Source organism: Pipistrellus hanaki, assembly GCF_964339955.1.
Source record: "Pipistrellus hanaki genome assembly, chromosome: 12".
NCBI classification, from domain to species: domain Eukaryota; kingdom Metazoa; phylum Chordata; class Mammalia; order Chiroptera; family Vespertilionidae; genus Pipistrellus; species Pipistrellus hanaki.
This window is the reverse complement of record NC_140514.1, coordinates 27879928-27904421: the sequence shown is the minus strand read 5'-3', so window position 1 is coordinate 27904421 and position 24494 is coordinate 27879928. Positions and strand designations below refer to the sequence as shown.

General features: G+C 39.3%; 1 protein-coding gene across 1 annotated transcript; it reads right to left on the bottom strand.

The window, feature by feature from the left end:
- Nucleotides 1-19748: 19748 nt before the first annotated feature.
- Nucleotides 19749-21230, bottom strand: LOC311631141 (F-box only protein 31-like; the record flags this gene model as incomplete). The annotated part of the gene is made up of 1 exon (XM_084900962.1): nt 19749-21230. The coding sequence occupies one exon, from the start codon at nt 21228-21230 to the stop codon at nt 19749-19751; it is 1482 nt and encodes a 493-aa protein (XP_084757088.1).
- Between the last annotated feature and the right edge of the window lie 3264 nt (nt 21231-24494).

Genomic DNA, 24494 nt, shown 5'->3' with positions numbered 1-24494 from the left:
GTGACTCTTCTCTCACATTTGAGTTTGTGATCCAGAATTAGGCAACACTCTATATGTAGTCTTGTCCATAAAGATATAAGAACTATGTTCAATAATGTACACCCAGTACTTAAAGTGTTTGAGTGAAATGAAAGAACAAATGAATGGAGGAAAGAGGTCTAAATAGAAAAGCAATTAACAACCAGGTTCAAATTACAGCCACTTTTTTATGCTTGGATAGGCCTTTGAGACATATGTGCAGGAATTGTAAAGCCCTACTTTCCACAATCTCATAGCAAAACAAACGCCAAAAATGTAAGTTTCCTTATAGGTCATGGGGGTAAGGCCCCTTTGCTTTCAATGTAAAAAAAAAAAAAAAAATCCTTCTTTGTTTGGTACAGCTAGAAGAGGTAGTTTGATTTTCATGCACTGCTTAACCCAAAGAACAGCATCTAAACAAATTTTTCTTCATTTAGCTCTTTAGAACTCACTGATTGGTATTATCTTGGAAAACAGATATACAGATGGTCTTGACTTACCATGATTTGATTTACAATTCTTTTTTAACTTTGTGATGGTGCAAAAGCAGTATGCATTCAGTAAAAACCATATTTCAAGTTTCGAATTTTGATCTTTTCCCGGGCTAGCAATATATGGTATGATACTCTCTCATGATGCTTGGCAGTGGCAATGAAGTGCAGCTCCCCACCCGCCATGGGATCACGAAGGTAAACAACCAATACTCTATAGCAGGGACTTTCAACCAGTGTGCCACAAGAATTTTTAAAACATGCAATACCGGATTATTTAGTCAGGGGCACTGAGCTTTTTTCCCTTAGATTGTCAAACACACAATACACAGATAATAGCGGGGTGAAGGCCTGGGGTTGGGGGCAGGGGCAGGCTAGAAGAGGTCAGCAGGGGGAAATGGGGAACATATGTAATATTTTCAACAATAATGATTTATAAAAATAAATAAAGTAAGAATAAAATCTAAGCTCAAAAAAAATTTTTAATGACAACAGCCAACACAATAGACATGTGAATGCCCTGTCTTAAACCATAATTATATAGGTCACATAATAGAGTTGCAACTTATTGATCATATAGCAAAATAAAGTTGTGTCTGATTGGTTCATTCTTGGTACCAGAAATCCTTATATACAAATATAGGCACCTGATTTTTTTTTTTAAAAAGTCACTGTGGAGCAAAAAGAATAGGTAATTACTATTATTTTCTTTTAAATAAATCAAAATTATACCTATTTTTGTCATATCAGTAAACAATATATTTTTGTGTGCCACCAAATTTTAGTAATTAGTTTATGTGCACCATGAGATGAAAAAGGTTGAAAAATTGCTGCTCTACAGTGTACTGTGTTGCCAGTGTTTTTTTTTGACTATTGTGTTCTGAACACATGTAAGGTAAGTGAGGTTAAGCTATGACCTTTGGTAGGCAGAATGCATTTTCACATATGATATTTTCAATTTATTGATGGGTTTATCAGGACATAACCCCATTGTAAGTTGAGTAGCATTTGTATAGCAAGACTCTCTGAAAAACCTAGAAAATGTGGATAGAGGAAGGCATAGAGTCTTCTGTGGACAAGCCTATAAGAGCAGAGGAATCTTCTTTACAAGTAAAGAAACAGGCTAAAAGGTTATCCAAAACCATATAGCCAGCTGACCCAGCATAATCTGAATCTGATGCATTCTTTTCAAGACTTCAGACTACTTTTCTCAGAGCCTATCTACCTCATAATCATATTTTAAAAATTAATCTATGATATCAGCATTTGTACCAAAATGATATCACACACTTTGCATTTAAAAGTCTTCCTAACCGGCTGGTGTGGCTCAGTAGTTCAGCATTGACCCATGAATCAGGAGGTCGCAGTTCAATTCTCAGTCAGGGCACATGCCTGGATTGTGGGCTTGATCTCCAGTGGGGTGTGAGCAGGAGGCAGCCGGTGGATGATTCTCTCTCATAGTTGATGTTTCTACCTCTCTCTTTCCCTTCCTCTCTCTGAAGTCAATAAAAACATATTAAAAAATATTTAAAAGCCTTCCTAACAGATAAATATTTGGTCAAGAGGGAGCTCTAACATTATTCATCAATGAACTTGCTTTTGTAAATGTGAATTCTTTTTTTGTTTGTTTTACCTTCTCATTTTTATTACACTGAAATTAGAAAAAGCCTCTTCTTACTAGTTTATGATCATTTTATTATGAACCTGCAGTAATGTTTATTATATTTACAAATCTCTAAGTGAAATTTTTAAAACCATTTTCCTCCTCTAATCTCTCCCATCCTTCCTTCTTAGAAGTACACAAAACATTTCAACCACTCCCAAATTTCCTCTTGTAATACCCTAAATGATTCTGAAATATTTTGTTATTCCCTAAACACCACCCTAAAGACAAATCATTGGACTCCAGGCTCTTTACACTGCCAAGTTGAACAGAGTTCAAATGTTCTATCTAACCAAACACTAACTTATAACAAAGACACATATAGTAGACTAGAGGCCTGGTGCACGAAACTTGTGCACTGGGGAGTGGGAGGGAGGGTGTCCCTCAGCCCAGCCTGCATCCTCTCGAATCTGGGACCCTTCGGGGAATGTCCAACTGCTGGTTTAGGCTGATCCCTGGACTGTTGGTTCCTAACCACTCACCTATCTGGCTGCCTGATTGCCCCTAACTGCTTCTGCCTGCCAGCCTGATAGCCCCCTAACCACTCCCTGCTGGCCCAATCATCCCCAACTGCCCTCCCCTGCCGGCCATTTTGTGGCAATGTGGGGGTGGTCATCTTGTGATGATGTAGGGGTAGCCATGTGGTGACAACATGGGGGTGGCCACCTTGTGATGACGTGAGGGCAGCCATCTTATGGTGGCCATCTTGTGATTATGTGGGTGTGACCATCTTGTGATGACATGGGGTAGCCATCTTGTGACAAAGTGGGACAGCTTGTGACGACATGGTGGTAGCCATCTTGTGATAACATGGGGGTGGCCATCTTGTGACACAAGGGCATGACGGTCAATTTGCATATTACCTCTTTATTATATAGGATGATGGACAAGATATTCCTAAAATACCAAGGCAACAGGAAAAAAAATCTGTGTCATCAAGAGGTCCTCCCAGAACTTCTTGTAATCTGGAATAATTATTTTTATCAAAATTCTGTAAACTAATTTTAGCACACATGTGCATAGCCATATAACTAGTAATGTAAGTCAACTTCCATTTTAGAAATGTATAGCTGAAGATTTCTCACATCCAAAATAATAAATGTTTCAAAATTTATGATTGTTTCTCTGTTTTACATATTGGAATATGTATAAGGAGTTGAGAGGAAAACAAGACAAGAAAAATTATCTTAGCATGGTAAAATTTTTAAAAAGTATAAATCATTTAAAAATAAATCTTGCCTTTTAAATTAACCATTCCACATCATGATATGAATATGAAAACAGAACCCCAAAAAGGCATTTTTTTCAGAAAGATATGGAACCTACTAGGATTTCTTTTTATGTTAAAAAATATATATATATAGCCCCCCAAAAAAACAGTTTTCAGAATGACCAAAACACAGCCAGGCACCTCTTCCGCTAGAAGCTTCACCAAAGGGCATACTTATCCTGACCTCAGAGTTTTTATTCCAGAGCCAGTTTTTGCCCAAGTTTACTGAGAGTTTTGCTAAGCTTTAAGCCAATCTCACCTAGGAAAAATGTAAAGTTTAAGTTCTTTTGCTTATTTTCAGAACCATATGAATGTAAAGGTAAACAGTGTAAAGTCACATAGAAACGATTGAATTTAAATTTTTAAAAACTATAATATCTTAAAGACAAAGATTATTTCCCCCATCACTATTGTATTGCTTGCATCTCAAATAATGCATAGCACATAGCAGATACTTAACAAATTCAGTATTTGTATTAATAACTAAAAAATATCACATGACTCATGTGGCAATCCTAAAAATCTTCCAATGGCACCGTAGTTTTCAAAGGTTTCATTCACAATTCCCCCACTGGCTCTTTTAGTTCACTAGTCATAAAGCCACATAACTAGAAAGGAAAGAAATTCCAAAGGCAGGAAAGCAGTCTGCCCTGTCCATCAAAAAGGAGGGTGGGAAGTTACCTTTGCACTTTCTCATCTTACACATATATATGAGAAAAATGTAGCCTAAGCTAGCTCACAGGTTAGGTGACTTAGCTTTGATTATTCAGCTAAGATTTTCCAAGTGCTCCCTATTGTTATTTCCTACTAAAGGCCCGATGCATGGATTCGTGCACCAGTGGGGTCCCTTGTCCTGGCCTGCACCCTCTCGCAATCCAGGACCCCTCAGGGGATGTTAGAGAGGTGGTCTCAGACAGATCCATGCAGGCCAGGCCAAGGGACCCCACCAGTGCAAAGATCCTTACACTGGGCCACTTTCAGCCTGATCCCCACATGCCAGGCCTCTAGTATGCATATAAGATCTTTGGTTAATCTTTTCCCACCTCCCCCATTCCCTCTGTGATTCATCAATCTGTTCCATGTTTCCATTTCTGTGCATTGAGTGTCTGCCTCTGGTTTTTAAATTAGGTCATAGCTACCAGTCGAAAGGTCAAACGGTTGAATGGTTTAATGGTTGGGCAGTCACTTAGACTTTCAGATAGATAGATAGATAGATAGATAGATAGATAGATAGATAGATAGATAATCTTTCCCTGAAGTGAATTCCCACTGCTTCCCCAAAAAAAAGTATTTGTGGACTTGAGGATTTAATACTTAAAGTCTTCTCAGAAATCTCAAGTGACTTCTCTTAGGGTATGGTGGAAAGGGCCTCTAGTTTTAATATAATCCAATAACCAGGGGTTTTGCTCAACTGAAAAGTATATATTTACTACCTGCAAGGTCCTTGCTTTCAGGGGAAGGTCCTTTGGCTCATCTGAAAACTTGAAATGTTTTATTAATCTTACTTTTGCATTAATAGCTCCAGGTGGAGAAAAATAACATTTTTCCTCCAAGTATGGAGACAGAGATGGGGGGAAAACCCTAATTTGGCCACAAGAGGGCAGCTACATTTCTTCCTTGATCTCTGCAGTTCTAAACTATGACAACTTGGGCATTTTAGATTCAGCCTGCCATAAAAATCCCTGATAGCACCTTTTAACTAAATCTTTAATACATCACAAAACATTCTCTCATGGTGGTTCTTGGGATTTTTTTAAACTTAGTTTTAAATTATTTTCCAACTTCTTTCCAATTCTAGAGAGCCCTTTTTTAGAACTCTAGCCAAGATTACCATCTACAAATATCTTTGGAGACCAATAAATCATTAGGTTAATTTGGAAACTCACAGAAAATGTATTATTTTAATTATGTTTGACCCCAGATAAAAATAAATAGAGTAATGATCATCTGATTCTGCCACACTTAATAAAGCTTACTCTTAGCGCTTTATAGGATTTGCCAAATATTTGTCTCATCTCATAGCCTTCATTTGTCTTTCCCATTTTCGTGATATCCTGAAATTTTTCAAGTCAAAATATATTGTAGTTTTATCACTGAGATAAACAGTGGGAGGTCTGCAAACAAAAAAGTCTGAGATTAGTGATAGCTAAATTCCATATCCTTACAGTTCTATAAAAACATAAGGTCAAATTTATTTCTTTTTTGGTTTTTAGGTAAATAGAGCTGGGAGTTAATTTTTAAAGTAAATGCTAGTTGTGTGTATTTTACTCACTAGTAATTGATAGGTAGTTTGAATGTTTTCTGCTTTTTTTGTAGTTTTTGAAGATTTACATATTTCCTTCAATTGTTTTGTGGGCCTTCCCCTAAAATATTCTATTTAAAATCGCAACCTTCTCCTCACCCCCACATGCCTGTTCTTATTCCCTGCTGCATTTTTCTCTATAGCATTTATCAACATCTGACATACTTTATGTATTACTTGGTTTCTGTTAGTCTCCTCCACAAATACCCCTGTCCCAAGCAGAACAAAAGCCGGATGACAAAGAGAATTTTGTCTGTTTTGTTTATTGCCATGTTCTCAGAGCTTGGAAGAGTATTTACCATTTCATAGGAACTCAATTCAACGGTAAAATCACAAAAATTGGGTCATTTTTACTAGAAACTAATATTTTTAAATCTATAGTATTGCTAATTTACTTGAGTACATTTAAGGAAACCTCCTTAAAATAGATAATAACCTACTCAATCAGAATTGATGTATATTTAAGCAAGTATCAGCAGTTCCTGATTGTTGAGGGGAGTAACAGCTCTTGGATGTTCAAACCCAGCTGGGTTCTGTTTCTCAGAAGTCAATCAAACCTGAACTAATCTCAGTGAATATGGTTCTCCCAACATTGTCACAGCATCACATGAGCAAAGAAGTGGCATAAGGAAAACAGCATTGACTTAGCAAAACGGAGTTCAAAGTCTAGTTCTGCTTCTGCCAGGAGTTACATAATCTACTTAAACCATTAATGCCTAATGTGCTTTAAAAAAAAAATGGGGGTATAACACTACCTCTGCCTATATCAAATAATTTTGGGGTTACATGATATAGTGAAATGTGAAAGTATTTTGGTAAGTATGGAGTATTTTTTCAAGTGCAAGATGTCATTGAAATCAGGGTTTCTTGTTTTCTGCTATGTAGTGCCACCATTTGGTATGGCCAGTAGACTATATTTAATGGCTAATGGACAGTCATAGGCTGGATGCAGTTCTATTGGTCAAGAGGCATTTGTCAGACCCTTTTTAGAACCCAGTCCCCAGACCTTCTCATCATAGCTGGGTTTACTTGACCCTGGAATCTCTGTCCTATCCTGTCTTATCTCTGTCTCTAGGATAATCCAGGATAAATTCTGATCAGAAACAGAGGCATTTAAGGGAGCTATAGGCCCATAACAAAGAATTCACCCTGATCATTTGCACCAATGCTGGCATCTAGGCATGTTCCTTCTCCTACTAAAAACCAGATCAAGAATTCACCTCCTCTTGGAAGCATTTTCACAACAGGTATTTTTCTCCATCTGCCCAGGCTGCTATAACAAAATACTTTGGACTGGGTGGCTTAGAAACAATGAAAGCTTATTTTTCATAGTTCTGGAGACTGGAAAGTCCAAGGTAAAGATTTAGTATCCAGGAAGAGCCCAATTTCAGTTTCACAGATGTAAAAGCCAACTGTTTGCCTGATCTGTTTCTGGCTACCATATCCTGTGGACACCATGTCCCACTTGCTACTTAGTACTTCCCTAGAATGTCTGGAGTGGGTCTGTATCCTCAGGGCCTGCCTCACTTTGTTCCTATGGCAGCTCATAGCTTATCCCAGGCCATACAACCCTAACTGTAGTTCATTGAAAGGATGCTGTTTAGTCATGCCTATTATGGGCAGAGCCCTGAAAGCATACAAAACAGTGTCAACAGTCCCCAACTTAAAAAAAAAAAATGTTATGTTTCAAAGTTTGTAAACAGGTTCTCTAGCTCTTGGGAATGCACTTCGCAAGCCATCACAAATAACTAATCTATTTTAATAGGCATTCCTTCAAAAATATTCATTGAGCTATCTCCCTACTTTGTACAAGTCACTGAGCTTGGAACAGGGGAAATAAAGAAATTAGACTCTGTCTCTCTCCTCCAGAAGTTCACAGAATAACAAAGGAGACGGTGTTAGAAGCAAATAATACATGTGTGATGCAGCATGTATAAACGTAGAGGACTGTCGACTGTACAGCAAGGACAGGAAAGAAGAGGTACCCTCTGCCTGGGAGGATCAGGAAGGTTCCACAGAGACATTCCTGCTGAGGCCTGAAGAATGAGGAAGTGTACACCAGGCAGATGAGTGGAGAAGGGTGTTCCTGGTATGTGATTGTCAGGCTGCCAAACCAACACCCAAGCACCAATTTAACCCCTGAGGTAGCTCTGCCAATGCTGTAGAACTGTCAGAGACAGAAAGGGAGTAGGTTTTTGTAGGCTTGCCTGGGAAAACTTGTTTCTGTTAAGAGATTAGTTTTAAAACCTCAATAAAACAGAATTGGCCCTAGGCTCATGCCCACATTCATGCACCACTACCTACTACCGCTCATCATTTGGGCAAAGAAGAAAAATAAGTCAGTGACAAAAGGAGCAATTCTTGCACTTTTGCTTTCTTGCAAAACATTAGCTGATCCTGTGAATGCAAGGTCATGAGTAAGGCTTGTTAGGGACTGCACACACTAGACAGGCCCACACCCGAGGAGCTTAACAACTAGCTGTATAGACAAGACTCACACTTATAAAGAAACTAACAGCCCAAGGCAGTAGCTTCCAAAAGAATGACACATACAATAAGTGCTATATTCCTACCATCACTACTTTCTTCAGAGAATAATGCAGTTTAGCCCACTGAAGGTCTGTTGATGATATAAGGTTGTATTCTGAATTTCACAGGGCAACATCCACCACGTTCTGTAAATACAAATAAACTTTTCTCTCAGAGGTATTAGGTTAAGTCAACCCTGGAAAGACTCTGGGGAGCCTAATTAATGGGAAATTTGTTTTACTCAATACTGGAAACACATCAACACTGAATAGGTATGAGAAAGAATTTCCCACCAGTCAGAGCTGTCCAAATTAGAAAGAACCTCCTTGGGAGGTAATAAGTTTCCCATCAGGCTAGATAATTACTTGGCAGTGGTTTTGTAGGGGTGACTCAAGCCCTCAGTGACCAGCAGGCTCCCTTCCAAGCCTGTGATTGTGTGAACTTCTACAACTTCCCCTTGATCGCACCAGAGATGAATCTGGAAGTCCACACTATGAAACTGTTACATGTTGAAGATTACCCATGAGTTAGGCTCATTCAGGATACCAGGGCTCAATGTGGATGGTGGTGGGCAAGAAGAGAGAATGAGAATATATAACTTCTTACAAGAGCCTGGCCAAACTCCTGGGGTCAGAGGGTCTCAGAGAGCCCCATGATGCCAAAATTCATTAGTACTCAGGATAGTAGCTGTTAGACAAAGGGCTCCCAAAGATAAAGACTAAATAAAGAACTAAAATGTAGCCTCTTGAAGAGATATTAGGATTCTAGAGTATTTTGATAGGCCTGCCTGATACTGGCTTTCCTGGTCCCCACTCTGAGGAGCCCTCGTGCACATTAAAACATTAACATTCGCCTAAACCGGTTTGGCTCAGTGGTAGAACGTTGGTCTGCGGACTGCAAGGTCCCAGGTTTGATTCCGGTCAAGGGCATGTACACTGGTTGCGGGCACATCCCCTGTACGGGGTGTGCAAGAGTCAGCTGGTCAATGTTTCTCTCTCATCGACGTTTCTAGCTCTCTATCTCTCTCCCTTCCTCCTCTCTGTAAAATATCAATAAAATATATATTTTTTTAGCCGAAACCGGTTTGGCTCAGTGGTAGAGCGTCGGTCTGCGGACTGAAAGGTCCCAGGTTCGATTCCGGCCAAGGGCATGTACATTAGTTGCGAGCACATCCCCGGTAGGGGGTGTGCAAGAGGCAGCTGGTCGATGTTTGTCTCTCATCAACGTCTCTAGTTCTCTATCCCTCTCTCCTTCTCTCTGTAAAAAATCAATAAAATATATTTAAAATATATATATTTAAAAAAAAAAAAAACACATTAAAATTCTTGGGAACCTCCAAGCAAAGGTGTTGTCAAAAACATACCCAAGAAGACAGCATTTCCAAAGTGAAACAAGCAAGGGGTAGACAAAGCAGAGTTATGCAGGAATCCTAAGTAAAATAAGTAGTTGCAGAATGATGAGTGTAAAATAGAGGCAACAGTATGAAAGGCCTGGACAACTAAGGAACAAGCCGTTTAAAATCCTGGCATCATGCAATTCATCAGAACAGATTGCAAAGGATGAAATTCACTGAGCTCCAGGTTTCCTGAATCAGAAACAAGGTTGCTGTGTTAATGCAGACAGGTTGGCTAACACGCTGTCAAGTAAGAGAAAGAGCTCACATTTGGTTCTCTATTTAACCAATTCCTGGCTCTGTGACTGAAACAATTTACTGCTATGAGTTTCAAAAAGAGGCTGAATTAGAAAATGTTCATCAAGTGCCTTCCAACTTTAATATCCATAATTCCAACACACAAAGGAGGATGTCTTAAAGTAGAAGAAAACAGTTATCCAACAGGTCATCCCAAAAAACATGCTGGAAGAAACTAAATAAAGCAGAAGCCTTGATTCCTGGATTTTCATCTGTGGCTTCTCTTTTTTTAAATCCTTTTTGGACTAAATGGTGATTTAAGTAGTTAAGCCAAATGAATGAAAGTAAAACCAGTATCCCACACACCAGCAGCATTCTCAGTTTTGTGGGAAAAGAAAGCAAATATGTGCTATTTGATCATGTAGGAAAACTCAATCTACAAAGCTCCCATAGACAAAGTCCCATGAAATCAACAGGGGTTCTACCCAGTGCCCAGGGAAACCCATCAAGGGCAGCCAAATTATTTCTTTAAAAAAAAAAAAAAAAAGCTATCAACTTAACATTACAAATCATTTGCTAGTCTCAAGAGAATCACCTCGTATTGCAAAACTTGATAATTACTGATTCATGACTGATTTAGAAAAACATCGGCTTAAGTAATCAGGCCAGAGTACTGCTGCTGACCACAATGCTGGCAGGAGACCTGCCCTTTCTTTCATCGTTCCTTTCATGAGTGTTTAACATTCTACAAAATCTAGCTTTCAGCATATTAATAGTGGTCTGATTTTTCCAAACATTGGGAATACAGAACATACCAGTTCCATGTTATCAAGCACCTATATTTTCTCTGACTTTCAAAGATCACTAGCTGGAAACCCAGGAAGCTGTAAAAAAAGTGATTCCAAAAAGTAAACTTGGTAAGACATGGATTGCTTTCTGTAAAATATCAGCTCTCAGACTTTTTGAAAGGACTTGACAAACAAAAATATCTCTTCTATAAATTGACACTACGTTTTGTATAAACTAGCAGGGCGAATGGAATTAATGTTTTGAGCAGACCTTACACAGAGCTGCACATGCCTACATTAGGGTAGTGCAGGCTTCTTTCATAATAAGCTCTGCTAAACAACCACTTCATTCAGCGTGCAGCTAACAAGCACATGAAAATATGTTCATCTGTACCTGCCTCTGGGAAGAGGTTGTCTGTAAGGATATGTGAATCTATCTGCAAAGCGAAATTGTTTTTCTGCTTAAAATTAAGAAATTAACAATATTTTCCTTTCTGCAGAGGAATGACAGAGAAAATTCAAGCCAAAATGCTGTCCCGCAGATTGAAGAGATTGCCTTTCAAGCCATATCAAATTTTCTTTCCAGATCTTTCCTTTTTTGAGATTCTGCTTTCCAAGTAAAATGCTTTTGTTAGTGAAAGGCGAACCCTTGTCATCAACTTAATTTCTACTACCAGCCCTTTAATGCATGTATTACAGAAATATCTGAATCATAGGTCTATTCACTAAGACACACCAGCAGTGTTTTGGGAGGGAAAAAGTCAAGTTTTTAAAGAGTGGAAAATTTAAGTAAACATTTTTAGTAGGGGTGTGGTAAATAGGTTCTCTTATAGATTGCTGATAAGCAAGTTGGTAGAATTTTGTTACAAGCAACTTGACAGTATAAAGTTTTAAATGCTTATACCCTGGATCCAAAAATTCCATTTTAGGGAAGTTATTCTTTAAAAAAATCTAAACTAACATAGAGTTTTGAGCACAAAGATATTTATTGCAGTATTATTTGTAATAGAAAAACATAGAACATACTGAATATAGGGAAATGGCTAAAAAAAATATTAATGTAACCTTAATAAAATGCTATGTAGCTATGAGAAATGTTTGTGAACTTTGGTAATAACATGAAAATGTTTATATTATAATATTAAATTTAAAAAAAAAACAGAAGACAAACACATAGATGCACACACATACCTAACATTTGCCTTTAACTGTGCTTGTGAAAATAAACAATAAATTTCTACACATAAAAATAAAATAAAAGGAATGCCCAGCCAGTGTGGCTCAGTGGTTGAGCATTGACCTATGAACCAGGAGGTCACTATCAGGGCACATGCCCAGGTTGCAGACTCAATCCCCATTAGAGGGTATGCAGGAGGCAGCAAATCAATGATTCTCTCTCATCATTGATATTTCTATCTCTCCCTCTCCCTTCTACTGTGAAATCATTAAAAATATATTTTTTAAAAAAGAAATAAATAAAAGGAAACATTGGGTAATTCTTTCCTTTTCACAGTTTTTATGTTTTCCAAAGAGCTCCTTAAGGAAACATTTTAAATAAAACAAGAGGAATTCTAACATGACAGATTAGAATTGATATTCAATATTTCTGACCAAAATTAGATTAGACTGAGGGAGACCAGATGTGAGGAAGAGATTTTGGTGTCATTAGTATGTATGGAATGAATTCATAATTAATTCATTTAATGAATAGGTATAAAAATTGACTGTGAGAGGGAGAAAGGGAATCTTAGAAGTCATAGTCAAACCAAGAGAATCATCTAGTCCACATTATGCAGCAGCAGCAGGGAGAATGAACCCTGGGGAGACTGAGGTGTAATTTAAGAACTGGAATAATATAGCAGCAGAGAATTTATGGGAAGAGAAACTTTCAACAAGGGAGAGAAGATCAGAAATGTTAATGCTGCAGAGGTGCAGGGAGGTCAAACCAAATGAGAAGAGGGAAAAGGCACTGAATTAAGCCAGTTAAAGGCTAATTGGGAAGCTAAGGAGAGAAATCAAATCTTAGAGGGTGAATAGTGAGGAAAAGGAGGCCATGAGTACAAAGGAAGATGAGAAAGGGCAGCAGGTTAGACCTAGAATTACTTGTCTTTTTTTTTTTTCTTTTTTTTCTTTTTTTTTTTTATAATATGTGTTTATTGATGTTAGAAAGAGAGGAAGGGAGGGGGAGAGAAACATCTATCAGTTGCCTCCTGAACTCACATTCTGCATACATGCCCTGACCAGGAACAGAACCCACAACCTTTTGGTGCACAGCAAGACACTCAACCAACTGAGCTACACATGCCAGGGCTAGGGTCACTTGTACTTTATGAAATAGGGAAGACCAGTGTGAGTTTGGAGGCAAAAGGAAGAAAGTCCAACCTTGACTGAGAGAAGACTCAAGAAGTAGAAATAGCCAGAACCATCCTGACTCCTGTCTGCTTCTAACAATCAGAGGCTAACCACATACATACCTGCACCTAAAACTGTTTTTACCTTTGGGACCCTTTTTCTAAACCACCCCTAGACACAAATCACCTCTTCTAGTCAAACCATGCTTACACTACTTCACACATATGCTCACATGGCTCTTTCCTCCATCTGGAGCTATTCCTTCTCTGCCTCTTTCATGGGTCCTCTTCTGTACCCTGAAGCCAAAGTCTATCCAGTGTCCTTATATCAGTCTCCTAGGACTTCAATAACAAAGTGACACGAACTGGCTAGCCTAAAAGAACATATATATTTTTTCACTATTTTGGAGACTAGAAGTCTGAAATCAAGTTGTTGTCAGGGTCATGCCCACTGTGAAGGCTCTAGGAAGTCCATCCTTATTTCATCCTAGCTTCTGGTCATTCCTGGCAATCCTTGACATTCTAATCTCTGTCTCTCTCTTCACATGGCCTTTTCCACTGTCTGTGCTTCTGTATTCCCTTGTTAGAAGGACACCTGGGCCCACCCTAATCCAGAATGGCTTCATTTTAGCTAATTATTTCTGCAAAGACCCTATTTACAAATAAGGTTTCATTCTGAGGTTCCAGGTTGACATGAATTGTGAGTGGGGAGAGACACTATTAAACCCAGTATAATCCTCATCCTTTCCTCAGAGAGTGGCCATTCCCCTGTGGTGTCATCCACCTCTCAATTCATCTACTCTCTGCTCATGACTCTGAAATCTGTTATTCCCAGTCTCAAGCTAAACTACACTCTCCAAACCCATATTTCCTATGGCTCACTGGACATAGTTGAGTGAGAAATCCAGAGGCCCTTTAGGCAAAACATGTCTGTTTCAAGAAGAGAGCTCATGGTGCTTCCTGTGGTTTCTGTTTTAATTCATGATAAATCCATCTCATCTCCCAACTGAATTACCTTGGCATTATCTTCAACTTTCTTTTCTTCCTAATCATTTTCCATCACCTCTAAACAGACTATGGATATATAGATACCATCTCACAAACCTCACTCAAATTTGACCTCTTCTTTCCACCTCTATTGCTAAGGCCTGTAGGTTCTCAGCCTTTTCTTAAACTATTTAGGCAACAAAAAGTCTCAATTCAGTAAAATATTAAAGAGCATCTACCATGCGATGGTGCTGGGCCTACCAAGAAGGATTAAACACAACCTTGTCCTAATGTAGTTTCAGTTTCAGCTGGTCTCTCTGCCACCAGTGTTAGTGAATTTTCTAATTAGAAATTAAATCTGATAATGTTATGCTATGGCTTATAACTCTCTTTTGACTCCTTTTTTCCTGATCATAAAAGAAATTTCATAGCCTGCCTCTTCATGTATCACCCCCTCAGCCCTACTCACCAGTCACTGCCTTGGTGAGCTTCTTGCTCGTGGCTTATCCATGGCAAGGAGGAGTGTTTTCTTCGCCCTATTGTGCCTTTCTCCCTTCTATGTCATGGCAAACCCTTACCTACCTATAAAGTGATGTAAGAAAGTGGTCTAGTTTTTTTTTTTCTTCTTTTTTTGCACGTAACAGTCTAATTTTCCCCAACACCATTTATTGAATAGTCTGTCTTTATCCCATTGTATGTTCTTGCCTCCTTCGTCAAATTTTAATTGACCATATAGGTGTGGGTTTATTTCTGGGCTTTCTATTCTGTTCCATTGAGATCTATATGTCTTTTTTTATGTTAGTATCATGCTGTTTTGATTACTATGGCCTTGTGATATAGTTTGATATCAGGTAACATGATTCCTCCAACTTTGCTCTTCTTTCTCAAGATTGCTGTGGCTAATCAAGATCTTTTGTGGTTCCATATAAATTTCTGGATTATTTGTTCTAGTTCTGAGAAATAAATTATTGGTATTTTGATAGGAATTGTGTTGAATCTATAGATTTCTTTGGGTGGAATGAGCATTTTAACAATGTTAATTCTTCCTATTCATGAGCACGGCATATGAAGTAAGAGGTGATCCCACTGGTTAAATTAGGTAAATATCTATCCTCTATTGATACTCAACCCTTATCAGGAGCACTTGTTGTTTATATTGCTTATTTTTACATTTAGTCATATGCTGTCTTATGTTGATACTTAATTGCTGAATGCTCACACATGAATATCATCACTTCGACCAGACTGTAAGTAAGTTGGTGACAGTCATCACATCTTAAGGTTTTATACCCCACAATGTATATGGCACAGTAGCAAGGAAAAAGCAAAAGTATTTAATTGTTGAAAGGCCATTTTATCAATGTCACTTTCTCTATAACCAAACTCAGAGTCTAAAAATCACTAAATATGTGCATTTCATATTCTCTATTGTACTTTTTAGGGTATACTTACAGCTTCAAAATGACTGCAGGAGGGGAAAAACCATTGTTTTACTTAAAATTAGTTATTAAATGTTAAAAAATTGGTTGTTACCATATTCAATTGAGAAGGCATGGAGAGATTTAGTGTAAAGAGTAATAACAAATAGATATTGTCATCAGCATTTTTCTAGAAAGATAATTTTTTAAAAGTCATTTGAGAAAGAGGCCTGTCTTTATTAGTGGCCTAGGAGGAAACATCAAATTAAGCTAAAGCCCAATCTCTCCATTAGAGAAAATTGAAAACAACAGAAGAAAATCTCCCAGGATTTATCAACAAAATATATAGATATGAGGAGATTAATCAGGATTTCTTTAGGTTGAACTAAATCATCATGTAGCATCTCTAATTTAAAAACAACATTTTAAAAGTAAGATGAACCTTCCCCTGCTGGTTCCTGCTATTTCCTTAAGTCCTTTCATTTAACTCTACCCATAGGCAGCAGGGATCCAATGAAGGTTGAACAATTACTGAGTTGTCAATTACACTATTTGGATAATTTAAATTAAAAAATGACTCTCCTTTATCTCCAGAGTGGTTTTGAGGACCTGGTTATTCGATAATTTGGCAGAACTACAACTCATATTTATCAGAATAGACATTTTAAATGTGCTTCTAACACCAGAAAATTATTTCAAACTGTTTTCAACATGTTCAGTGATGAAATGATGGAAGGCAAAATATCATCCCAGTTAAAAAGTAAGTTTGCTGCTATTTTTACTATGTTGGTTAGCTAGCTCCTTTTAACTCTTGGGTCAAAGTTTTTGGATATTAAAACAAATAAATTGACTTTGTTTTTTCAAGCATGAATGATATGCTTAATGAGCCTCAGAGAACAGAGGTTACTCATTCTGGTTATGTTTTACTTTCTTGCAAACACATACTCAACGTTCAATTGAACTTCCTCCAAGTGATTTTTAAGTATTAAAGGTTAACACAGCCCTCCTTTTTTAAGGATATTTTGAGCAACTGTTGTGAAACAAAATGCAAATTATTTTTAAAAAGCTGATGTTAAGTTTAAAAGGCACTAGTCAAGAAATCACCCAAAGTTTAAGCTTATATGTAAAAAATAAAAAATAAAAAATAAATAAAAAACTAAAATTACTGATGGGTAAGCACCTCATAATGTTGAACAGGAAAAACATTCAGAACTCTTGACAACGGGTTCAAATTTCCTGACCTGCCAGACAACCTTCCCTATCCACGTCTTTCCTAGATTCCATCAGGCCCTGTTTACTCTCTGCAATAAACTGCCATTTATCTAGAATGCAACCAACCAGAAACTTAAAATAAACAGGACAATGTTTTCCTATGCTCCCTTTTCAGTTAATTTACAGGTGTATAGTGAATGCCTACCACATTCCTAACAGTATGTATCATTTGCCATCGGCATATGAAATATGTCACAAGTGTTGATTTGAATTGTGTAACTTCTTTTTTATGAGGAAAAAAATAGCAAATACCAAGCTTTCAGAAATGTAGTCTATAAGGCAATTTCCAACACATCAAAAGGATAATTCTGATTCAATCTCTATCTTGTTCATCTATAACCATAACAAATACACTGATGGTAAGAGAAAAACCCTATAAAATATAAAAGCTGCAAGGAGAGTCGAATCTATCCCAGATACTTTTAATTTTTAATGTATTATAGTATTTGACTTTTTTAGTGTAACTAATAAGTCATATGTCCTATTAATAAAAATAACCTATTATCCCATATAATAAATAAATGAGAATTTGAATCTCTTCTTATTCTATGCAAGACCCAGCATAGATTTTGAAGGGTCAACAAATAATTGCTGAATGATTGAGATTGTGTGCATAATGCAAATTCCCTATTATTCCCACCCAGGTCCGTGGACATGTGAGCTATGAGTTGCAATTAGAAGTTTAATTTTCTCAGTCAGTGAATTTCTTTTTGCATGGAAATAATTCTACAGATACAAGGAAGCTTGACTAGAAACCAGAATTTAATCTATAAAGAAGAGTCTAATATTCTTCCATGGAGATTTTACATGCACCTTTCTTTTCACCCTAATTGCTCACATCCATGGAGAAATAATGGTTCATTTTTCCCTTCCAAATTAATGCATGTCTGTTTCTAATTCTCTACTAGACCACCAATAATTGTGTCACACCAGGAAATTCAATATATACAAGATTCTGATTATAAAAAAACAGAAAGATTATATACATGGAATCAGCAAAATGTTTTGTCTCCATAGGGTTTCCTGTTTTATTGCCCTATATTAGAGTATCCTGAGAATTTTTAAGAAAAAAGATATCTACCAAAGCAGGTAGTGGCAAATAAAACCAAGGAATTAAAAGTCCTGCCTTTTTCCAAGAGTACAAAGACAAGTAAGAAGTTCTATCCAGTGATGTCAGTCAGGTGTTAAAGTCCCCTCCTATTATTATTATGCTGTTGATCTCTTCCTTTAAGTCATCCATAAGATTTTTTTAAATATATATTTGGGTGCTCCTATACTGGGTGCATATGTTTACCAGGCTTATATTCTCTTCTTGTGTCAATCCTCAATCCTTTTAGTGTTATGAAGTGGCCTTCATTGTCTCTTGTTATATGGCCTTCAATTTGAAGTCTATTTTGTCAAATATCAGGATTGCTACCTCAGCTTTTTTTCATTTCCATTTGCATGGAAAAAATTTTTCATCTCTTCACTTTCATCCTGTGTTCAGTCTTTTGTCCTGAGATGGGTCTCTTATAGACAGCATGTATATGGATCATGTTTTATTATCCATTCAGCTACCCTATGTCTTTTAATTGAAGGATTTAAGTAATTTACATTTAAGAGATACTTTTAAAAACAGAAAATCATTTATTTTCATAATTGATTTTCCATATGAAGCACGATTATAACTTCTATTCAAACACAACCATTTTTATGGGTGATATTGACTTCAACTTTTATTATTTCATATTTTTACTTTTTGGCAAATTACTTTGATGTTGGGACAAGTTAACTATCTGAGAAAATATTAGATTTCTACTTCTCATGTTTTAACAAGATAAATTCTAAATAACATATATTTAAATGTTACAAAATGAAAATATATAAGGATATTTGAAAACTCTAAGTAAAGCAAGACTTCCTAAGTTTAACACAAAAACAAAACCCATATAAGGGAATGTTGATAGATTTGACTACATCAAAATTGTAAATTTCTAGATGTATAATTCCATATATATGGTGTACACCAAGAACCAAAAAATCATGAATGTTTCTAGAAAACATTTTAGAAAAATATTTTAAATGGTAAGAAAATAAAGGAATTCTTCAGAAGAAAAAACGACTTAAAAGGTGGAATCCAGAAAGGTACTCAAGCACTGGGGGCATTTGCTAATATTTGCTGATTTCTGGCACTTTGTAGGTTTCAATGAGGAAAGAAAAGGAAAGACAACCCAATAGAAAAATGGTCAAAAGACATGAAAAGGCATTCCTTAGACAAGCACCCACAAATGACCAATAAATTTATGAAAAGGATGCTCACCTCATCAATAATCAGCAAAATGTAAAAGAAAACCACAGGATATCAATTTACAGCCACCAGTGATTTTAAAGTTTAATATAAAATGTTACAATATTACAGCAATAATGTGGAACAATAGATGCTTTTAAACACTAATGGTGGGAGTATAAAATGGTACAAGCACCTTTATTTTTTTGTTAATTCTCACTCAAGGACATTTTTTCATTGATTTTCAGAGTGGAAGGGAGGGAGATAATGAGAAACATCTATGTGAGAGAGACACATCAAGTGATTGGTTGCCAACCACACCCACCCCAAACAGAGCCAGAAATTGAGCCTGCAACCTCAGTACGTTCCCTTGAGGAGAATGGAACCCTGGGACGCTTCATTTCACAGGCCAACGCTCTATCCACTGAGCCAAATAAACTAGGACAGTGCAGCACTTTATTTATTTAGTAACAGCTTTATTGAGATATAATTCACATACTATAAACCCCACCCTTTAAAATGTACAATTCAATGGTTTTTATTATTATTAATTATTATTATTATTATTATTATTATTATTATATTTGATATATTTCTTTTTAAATAGACATTTTAGACCAAGAAGGGGGGTAATCTGGTCAGAAGGTCAAATCTCCAAAATGTGTACAAGCTGCTCTACCTCTGAAGCAGCTTCTCCCTGCTGCCTGCCCCTGGGCAAGGAGGGGCCGTCAGGGGATCAGTACTGAATGTTCTTGAGCATCTCCTAGAAAGCCTCCGCATTCCCGTGGTTGACCTGGGCTCTGCAGTACAGGCTGAAGTATTTCAGCTCCAGACAGATGAACCCGAAGTGGTCCTCATCGAACAGGATGAAGACTCCAGGGAGGCGCTGGGGGTTGGCAAAGCCATAGTTGGCAACAATGCCCACGCCATAGAAACACATCCTGCAGGTTCGGGGGTAGTTCTGGTTACTTGATCTCACGCCGGCAGGCAGAACAAACTGGACAGGCTGCGCCTTCAAAGCTGCAGCCCCGGACTCACCGACACTGGGCTGGACAGGGCTCTGCCAACCACGGCCCTCGCCGTCATCAGTCCTGTCTTCTTGCTGCTGCTGTTGCTGCTGCTCCTGAATAACCTGCTCATGAACCTCCTGGACGATGCGAGAGAGCTGGTTGAAGTCGCGGAAGATCTCAACATGCAGCGGCTGGATGCGGTGCATGAGGTCGATCTCTATCAGCTGCTGCCCGGCAGGGACCCTGAGGTCACCCGTGATCTTCGTGACCCTGGCATGCTTCCCATGGAAGCTGAGCATGACAATCGCTAGGCCGTAGGTATCGTGGGTGCCTCTGAAGAGGCCTGGCCTGATGAGGTCGTCCGGGTGGCTCTGCGGGAGGTAGATGCGGTGGTAGTCATACTGTTGGTAGACGAACTTCCTCAGGATGAAATGCAGCCTGTCCTCCTGGAAAATGTCCTGCACCACCTGCACCCATTCTTCCCTCAGCCACCTTCCTATATCCTCTGGGCTCCAATTAGAGACGCGGTGGTGGTCCATCTGGCTGCACACGGTGGAGAACCTCTCCTTCTGAATCTGCATGTTGCAACTGTGGGGCCCTCTGTCCCCGGTCAGGCACTCCACCGTGATCGACTTCCTATCTGTCAGGCGAATCCTAAACACGGGACTGAATCTCATTGGATCATCCAGTTGGGCGTTAAGGGAAGGCAGGTACATCCAACCAATAATGTGTAAGCCGTCCGCCACTACATCCAGCAGTCCTCCATAGGGCCCGTTAACCGGCTGCCACAACCCAAAAATGTTTCTGCATGGGTGGAGCAGTTTCACATAGACCTCCCGACAAGACGTACCCATCATCTCGAGGTTCTGCACGTTTTCACAAGCGCCATACTCCTCCCGGCAGCGCCTTCTCCAGATGCTGTCAGTGCACAGGATGTGGTGGAATCTGGTGCAGGTCTGCGCCAGGCTGGCCAGGTCGGTGCCGGGGAGCGAGGCAAAGACCTCCATTAGCAGCTCGCAGGGCAGGTCCTGCAGCGAGCAGCAGCGTGGGGAAGGCGGGGGCGACGTGGGGCTCGCGATCCCTCCATCCCCAGCACCGGGCCACGCTGCAGCGCCCTCGGCCTGGAGGTGCTCCTCTTCGGCTGCCACAGTCTCAGCTGGGCCCTGGCCCTCCTGGCGACACCGGCATCCCCGCGAAAGGCCCACGCCACAGAGGCAAGCGCACTCCTTCTCCATGCCTGTCTGAGTCACAGCCAACAGAGCACCGGCCTCCACAGCCCGGCTTTAAATTGGCACTGACTCGTCCGGCCACGCCCACTCAGAGAGGAGCGGATTGTAGGACTTTAGTTAAACACTCCCAAAATCCATTCCCACTCACAGTCGCCTCCCTACCCCACCCTTGCCCTAGCCCCAGGCAGTCACTAATCTGATTCTGTATGGATATGCCTCCAGGGGTATGCATTTCGGGGACATTTTATATAAATGCAGTTATAATATCTGGTCTTTTGTGACTGGTTCCTTTCACTTAGCATAGCATTTTAAAGTTTTATGTATATCATAGCATATCCTGTCATCCATTTCTTCATGTTGACGAATGATATTCTAAGCGTATGGGTACGCCACATTTTGTTTACCCATTTATCAGTTGATGAATATTTTGGGTTGTTTCCCGTTTGGGGCTCTTACGAATAACGCTGCTATGAACATTGTGTACCAGTTTTTGTGTGAACACGTTTCCATTTCTCTTGGGTATGTAGCCAGAAGTGGGTATGTTGAGGAACTGTCTAAAATGTTTTCCAATGTGGCCCCACTATTTTACATTTCCACCAGCAAGGTATGAGGAATCCAATTTCTCCACATTTTCATTAATGCTTCTCCCCTCTCCTCCCCCCCCCCCCCCCAATATTATAGCCATCCTAGTGAGTGTTGAGCGGTATTTTATTATAGTTTAGAGCAGAGTTCTTGACTGTAGGTTGAGTTTCCCTTGAACTTCATACAGGAAAGCTCTTCTATTCTCAGCCTTCACCCAACCGCAGCCAGATCTCTCAGGCCCTGCGTTGTGAGCAAAGATGGACTCGAGTTCTTCACTTTCAGTTGACCTCAGTTCTTCACTTTCAAGTGACTAATCTTACTAGTTCCTTGGGTGAATGGATGTCCTCAAAAAAAAAAAAAAAAAAAAATGTTCACAGGATCTGCCCACCATGAACATAGTTACTTTTCCTATGGACTGAGCTTGGCCCTGCCCAATCAGACAGGCTTCCGTTCTCATGCTGAGAGCAGCTAGATTCCTTCTCTCCACTTTTCTGGATTCCTATGAGAGAAACACTCTCACCTTTGGAGGGTTCTCTTAGTGCCCTGGGAGGAACTTGATTTGCTTTTGTCAGGAACAGGCATTTAGGGTGTAAATTTTATAGAGGGGTGTAAATTCCACCTGCCATAAACACTGACTTCGATCATTTAAACACTAAAATATTCTCAGCCTCTCCTCTGAAGAATAGCTCTATATTATTATTGGTATATAACTGGGTAATGGTGTAAAGACTCTTCTTTTAGGAGCTTGTATTGATGGGATTTTGAGGGGTGGTCTTCAAAGGTACATGTGTGTTTGGTGGGAGGACATTGGTCGGCAAACTCATTAGTCAACAGAGCCAAATATCAGCAGTACAATGATTGAAATTTCTTTTGAGAGACAAATTTTTTAAACTTAAACTATATAGGAAGGTACATTGTTATTAACTTAATTAGGGTACTCCTAAGCTGGCCTTTGCTAAAAACAAGAAGCCAAAGAGCCGCATGTGGCTCGCAAGCCGCAGTTTGTCGACCACTGATCCAGGAGAACCTAGGAATGTGAGTGCAGCTGGTGTATGTAGCTAGGAGGGTTTGATCGGCTATTGAAGCAGTTCAATCATCTTTTCTCTCCCAGGATTGAGAGAGCCAGAGACACCACCACCCTAGGAAGAAATCTATGAAGGAAGATTATAGGCAAGTCAATAGATCACAGGAGACATAGAGGCCTGCTGCTATTGTTAGGGGCCAAAAAAAAAAAAGAAGAAGAAGAAGAAGAATATTGGGGACTAGCTGTGGTTATGGGAAATATTACCGGTAATGGTGCTCTGTTAACCATGATTGCCTTGTGTTGGCTAAAGAAAGGACATTCTGACCTGGCTGGGAGTTGTATGCCCCCAAGATTGGGAGTCTATAAGGAACCAGGGAGTCACCCTTGGAATTTGGCCCATTTTCTTCAAGAAAAGCCTATTACCATGAAAAGATTAACAAGCTTATTGCCCAAACAATGGAGTTCCACCCCAGCCTCCTACTTCCCCATGCCTGTAATCTCTACTTTTTCATACCTAAAATCTCTATTTCCCCACATAATCCTTTTTTATCCAATACTAGGGGCCCAGTACACTAATTCGTGTACCTTGAAAGGAACTGTGGATAATGGGGGAATAAGGACACATATGTAATAACTTAATCAATATAGAAATTTAAAAAAAGAAAGGAACTGTGGGCCACTAGGCTACAGTGGGCACAGGGGCAGGTCTCCGCCCATCCTCCGTGCTCCCGCCCAATCCCTCCAGCAGTGCCCTGTCACCTGTCTGCTGGCAGCCCCGCTTCCGACGCTGCCAACCACGTGACAGCTTGGAGCTATTGGTTGGGACTGACACCATCAATAGGTGTGAGCAGGGCGGGCACCATCAGTGGGTATGAGTGCACCTGCTGCCACGATCACCCCTCAGGAGCAGGGGGAGGTGAGAAGCCCTCAGGGATGATTGGGGGTTGGCAGCTGCCTCTCATACCCAATGTGGCACCAAGTGATCAGACCATATAAGATTCAACCCTGTCTCTGGTTCAAGTAGTGACCAGCAGCCCGGATTCTTTGATTGTCTGGTTACACTATCCTGAGCCCTTTCCTATGCTGTTCCATCTGTTTAGACAGCTCTCCCACTCCACACAAACCTCTACCATTGCCCTGGGCCTCACCTACTAATGGCACATGATCTGGGTCAAGAAGCATCCTCTGAAGCCTCAGGTCTGGCCAAGTGCCTCTCCCTGGTACTTCCAAAGCACCTTGGGCTTAAGTGCCCATCAGTAAATGAGTGACTAAAAAAGTTGTGATACATTTATACCATGGGATACTGTGCAGCAGTAAAAAAAAAAAAAAAAAAAAAAAAAAAGAACAATCTCTTACCCTTTGAGACAGCATGGAGGTACCTGGAGAGTATCATGCTAAGTGAAAAAAGCAGTCAGAGAAAGACAAGTATCACATAATTTCCTACAATCACTTTACATTTGGCACAGTGGCTGCAACCAGAGTGTATCCCACCAGCAATGTACTAGGGGTCCCTTTTCTCCATAACCTCACTAATACTTATCATTTGCTGATTTGTTGATGATAGGCCATTCTGACAGGTGTGAGGTGATACTTCATTGTTGTTTTGATTTGCATCTCTCAGATGATTAGTGAATTTGAGCATTTTTTCATATGTCTCTTGACCT